General features: G+C 44.1%; 1 protein-coding gene across 1 annotated transcript; it reads right to left on the bottom strand.

Annotated features, from left to right (window-relative positions):
* Window positions 1-3,248: 3,248 nt before the first annotated feature.
* On the bottom strand, window positions 3,249-4,059 carry LOC124690607. The gene is made up of 2 exons (XM_047223971.1): window positions 3,949-4,059; window positions 3,249-3,482 (listed from the first exon to the last, which is right to left on the bottom strand). Exons 1-2 carry the CDS (start codon window positions 4,057-4,059, stop codon window positions 3,249-3,251), a joined length of 345 nt encoding a protein of 114 aa, XP_047079927.1.
* Window positions 4,060-5,020: the final 961 nt, after the last annotated feature.

Genomic DNA, 5,020 nt, shown 5'->3' on the forward strand with positions numbered 1-5,020 from the left:
GGCCGCCACGCTGCTTCTTCCCATCGCACTGATGACAATTCTACGCACTTTGGTGCCGTCGACAAGCTCGTCCCTAGAGCAGCTGGATGAAGTCACCGAATCGGCTCCTCAAAACCTTCGGCGGTGAGGTGGTGGAGATGCTCCAGACTTTGGACATCTCGTATTTCGACCTGAAGCTTCAGACAGCTTGTACTTCGATTTGACCTGAAGGCATGCTGCACCTGGGCAACCTCCCAATGGTGTACGAAGTCAAGCTCGTTCGCAACTGCGTGCCCGCAGTCCCCTAAAACTATGAGTCTCTAAGTACGGGTCCAAGTTTCGGATCATCATCCACATCTTTCCATGGATCCAAAAAAAAATAGCAGACAAAAGGTTTGCACGACTCTAACCACGACTCTAACCAGTTCGCTGGCCAGAACTGCGAAGCTCACTGTTAGAGAGGAGAGAAGCACCAACAGCCTTTTGGTTCTATTCTAGTATATCGTTTTAATTTGTAATCCTTTAAACCAAGTGTTTTGTGCAATATTATTTCAACTCATATTTGATCAAAACATGTGTGATACTCATATCTGTTGATGGAGTTTACATTTTTTTTCAAATGAATGCCTCGTGGCGAATGATTATGATCATACATAGCGTTATGGAGAAGCTGGAACGCAACCGACATGTCTACGACATGCCCAGAACACGTGCAACACGCCATAGTCAGGGTTAGGGAGACTTTGTTGACCGTTCAATTGTTGTTACCGGTGGGGCAATGGCATGGGATGCGCATGTCAAGAAAATAAGTACTCACTCCATTCCAAAAAGGCTGCTCAACCTTTTCTAGATACGAATGTATCGAGAACTAAAATATCTTTATATGTCTATATGTATCTGTATCTAGATAAAATTAAACAATTTTTTAGGGATGGAGGGAGTATTTGTTTCTTTCGTCTCTACTGCCGAAGATGTTCGGAGGGTGGGCGCCACATGTAAGAAAACAAGTGGAACCCTCATGTCATAGAAAAATATATATGTTTCTCTCTCCTCTCCTTCTGAAGAGAATTGATGGTGGGTCCAAAAGTAAGAAAACAAGTTAGAGATGGAAGTTAGCCCAACCTAATGGTAACCGGCGTCATGTCTCTCCAGTGGCATAGAAAACAAAGTTATCAAAGTTAGTGGCATACATCCAATTACTCGATTTTGAATGGCGCATGCCAAATTTACGCGAGAACATGAAATCCCTATATTAAAATCCCCATGAACTATTCCCAACTGACGACATATTACGTGACTGCAACTTTTGCGGTTTATTAATACATATAATGCACACATTATAATGTAGAGACTGATAGTACATTATTCATATAGACCTTTAAAACCACGAAAATTGTCGGAGTATTCCTCATAGATGCGAAATCCCATGAGTTGATCATATAGCAAAGAAATGCTGCCAATGCAACATTTCCTAGGTGAAGTCCCTTGAGTCATCATTAACCAAGCCTTGATAAAAACACATGAGCCCATAACGTTTCCTAGTGGAAAACCATATGATACACGGCATACCACAACAAATGGACCGGTATGTGTTGGCTCCTAAATTAGTCCTCACCTACAAAAGATTACTATACTTGAACTTTACACGGGCTTACCCACTTAAATACATGTTGTCATGGGACGAGGAACAAATGACCGAGCATTTCACATGCTAGTGAAACACTAGCATTTCATTTCCACTAATGTACTTACTATGGATTCAACGCTATGTTAACATGTGTTGCTAAAAAAATTAGGCACAAATGCATATTTTCAGCTAAAAAGTATTTTCATTGTTGTGTCTACTATAACCGCTTTCGAAATGAAACCTAATTCTATAGGCATTTTGTTTCACCAATATCATAAGTTTTACGTTTGCATAATATAACTAACACACCTTTCTTAGGCTATTAGTCAGCATCGCAAAGGACAATCAAAAGCAAATGGTCCCACATTGTACTTTCCAATATTATTTAAATTTTGCACCTCTTATTTTTTTCACTATTTGGTTGTCTTGGATGGACGGCTCATATTTTTCTCCAACCATAATAAAAACTGTATAAATTATTAGGTATGCCATCACAACACGGAAAAAAGGGGTAGGATTCCACCATCCACACTAAGCATAATTTTTAAGTTAGAGGGAGAGCCCGATCTATTTGTAGTTCCTACATGGGAATATGGGACACCCATGAAGATCACAGCGATCTGAACTTTATCTGAAATCTTCGCGAAACCATCTTCCCTACAATTTGCTACCCATGTCATGTTTCATCTTACGTGCAAGATTGTTACTACTCGAGACAACGTTTTGCCAATCTGATAGCACCGACGGCACAAAATCGTCATCCAGGGAGGGTGACGACGAAACCCTAGAACAAAATCCTCCATCGACAATGCCGATGAAAGGGTAAGAGTGTAGATGGAAAAACAGAGTATGGGGCTAACCTTGCCGGACAGAAACCGCCTGCCCACGGTGTTCGCGGTTGTGTTCCGCTGCATCATCCATCCAGCGGACGGGAGAGACGGCTCCAGGGCTGCCCGCGCCGGAACAAGTGGCTGGGAGGCGGTGGGGCGGCCACGGGCTGCCCGCGTCAACACCGAACGCACTATCGCCATCGACATCGCCGCCGACGCCTCCTCTGTCTCCTAGCTCCGTAAAGTTTATTTCTTTTCCGATCTTTCTCTCGTCGCGGATCTGTTCTGCAAGCGCCGCCCCCGGCCAGACCAGAGTCGGTGCCGTGCGGGCTACAATTAGTTCGGCCCGTTTGTGGTGGGCTTGGCCCTTTTCCCCTTCGCACACGAGACTACTGTTTTTTTTCTCGATACGCACGAACAGATTGTATTTTCTGACGAACAAAATGCAGATCAAACCAATCATGAGCCATCGCCATCTGACGCTCACTCTCACAGAGCATTATCCCTTTGTCCAAAACATCCAAATAACATTCTTACAAAGTGCGCCCAAGTTGCAGTCAAACATCCCGAAACGACAATTCACGAACATTTTCACAAGCTCAATCTTATTTATTCTGCTGCTAATGTCACGCAGTATAGTACCAACGTCCACTAATGACTAAAGGCAAAGCCTTATTTAGTCTACAAAGGGACAACATGATGCACCAAAGGCCACTGATGATCACACACACAAAAAAAAAAGGCCATCTGATCTGAAGAGTGGACTAGCAAGCCTAGCATAGCAACTTCGGTAGAGCAGAAACGCCTGCCGCCTATTTCTGGTGGTACCTCCCCTGCTCGACCCTCTGCTTGAACGACTCCTTCTCGTCGCCGGACTCCCCGAGCACCGCTTCCTTGGTCTCGTGCGCTGTTTCCTTTGCTTCTTCGGTGACCTCCTCGGTCTTCTCCTTGGCAATCTTCAGGAACTCCTCTGCCGTTGTCCTCGCTTTCTCTCCGATTTCGCCCAGTGTAGTGTCGCTGTCATCGTGTTTCTCGGTTGAGTGATACTGCCAAGGAAAAATGACAGGTTATATAGTCTTACAGAATACACCATAGAAAAGTACTCCGCTACTAGAGATCAATTCCAGCAGTAGGTGCATGCTGCATTTGGATGACAACAAATGCATGCGACCTGAACATTTATGCATCAGGTCTGGTGCACTGAACTGCAGATTTGTCGACCTTCTTAAACAGAGACTATTTTCCTTGTTTTTATTTTATAGTTTCATATCAAAAGATTTCCTATGAGCAGTTCCATCCTAAGATTTTGAGCAGTCTTGACATCACATCTCTCCCATATATTCTACGCAAAAAGACACCACTCTTACAAAATTCACAACATTAGATTTAGATTGCTCTTCTACATGGTGCTAGTGATACTACTGAAGAGTCCAGAATAACCAACTGTGGCCAGGGCAAAGAAACACGAAAAAAAGCATGAAATTCAAGGGCAGTTTCGATTGGTGAACTCACCCTGGGCAGCAGGACGCCGTTGCCTACTGCAGGCATGACAGAGGAATCGCCCACCAAACCCCTGGAGGAGCAACCGATGCCCCTCGCGCCATGAACAAGCAGCCTCTGCATCTCTGACGAAGTCGATCTCAGCTTCTCAAGAACTCTCTACTCAAAGATGAGAAATTTTGGCTTCAGTGCGGAGAGAGTCGAGGCAAGACGATAGGGATGTGATGTGAGACAAGGAGCCGCCATTTCCGGAATAAGAAGTCGGGGAGCGTGGAGACAGCTCACGGGAGCCGAGTAGGGGTGCGAACGTGGCGGGGGAGCATTGCAGCACGTAGCGACCTGGCATGCGAAGCTGTGCAGGCTTTTATGGCTTTTCTCATCGTGTGGCCTTTGGCTTTGCTTACTTCCTCGGGAGGCGTACGTGGCTATGGCCGATAAAAATTGTTTACTGGGGCCTTGGCTGGGAAAGCACGAATCCAATGAGCTGGTGCTCCACGTTGATGCAAAGCGTCCGCGGGAGAAAATCTTTGTTGATACTTGATACTCGCTGAAATCATCTCAGCAAGGCCGTAACTGTTGTTCTTTGAGAAACAGTTTAGAGAATTTAAAAGCAATCCGTTAGAGCAAGTATAATAAACTTTAGTCAGCAGATTATAAAGATTTAAATATAATATACTCCGCTTAGTTGGAGGGAAGAGAAGAAGAGAGAGAAGGTGGGTGAGCTCTAAGAGCAAGTACAATAGAGTTCAGTCAGCTGACTATAAGACATTAAATAATATATTTTAGATGAGTTGGAGGAGAGAGAAGAGGAGAGAGAAGGGAGGTGGGCTACTATTCTATAGCTAGCTTGCACGTGCTTCTAGAAGCACTTCATGAGAGTGAAAGTGGGCCATATATTAATAAAGTACTACATTCTTATAGCCAACTATTGTACATGTTAGCTATATGATGACTACAAATGATATGACATCTTGTTATAGCCAACAGTTGGCTATACTATTGGAATTACATCTTGTTATAGCCAACAGTTGACTATACTATTGGAATTGCTCTAAGAGCAATTCCAATAGTATAGTCAACTGTT

The sequence above is a fragment of the Lolium rigidum genome, chromosome 2 (assembly GCF_022539505.1).
Source record: "Lolium rigidum isolate FL_2022 chromosome 2, APGP_CSIRO_Lrig_0.1, whole genome shotgun sequence".
Lineage (NCBI taxonomy): Eukaryota > Viridiplantae > Streptophyta > Magnoliopsida > Poales > Poaceae > Lolium > Lolium rigidum.

Coding starts and splice junctions, on each gene's coding strand:
- LOC124690607 (XM_047223971.1), bottom strand. CDS start 4,059: ATGCAGAGGCTGCTTGTTCATGGCGCGAGGGGCATCGGTTGCTCCTCC. Junction 3,483..3,948: donor ACGGCGTCCTGCTGCCCAGG/GTGAGTTCACCA, acceptor TTTCCTTGGCAG/TATCACTCAACCGAGAAACA.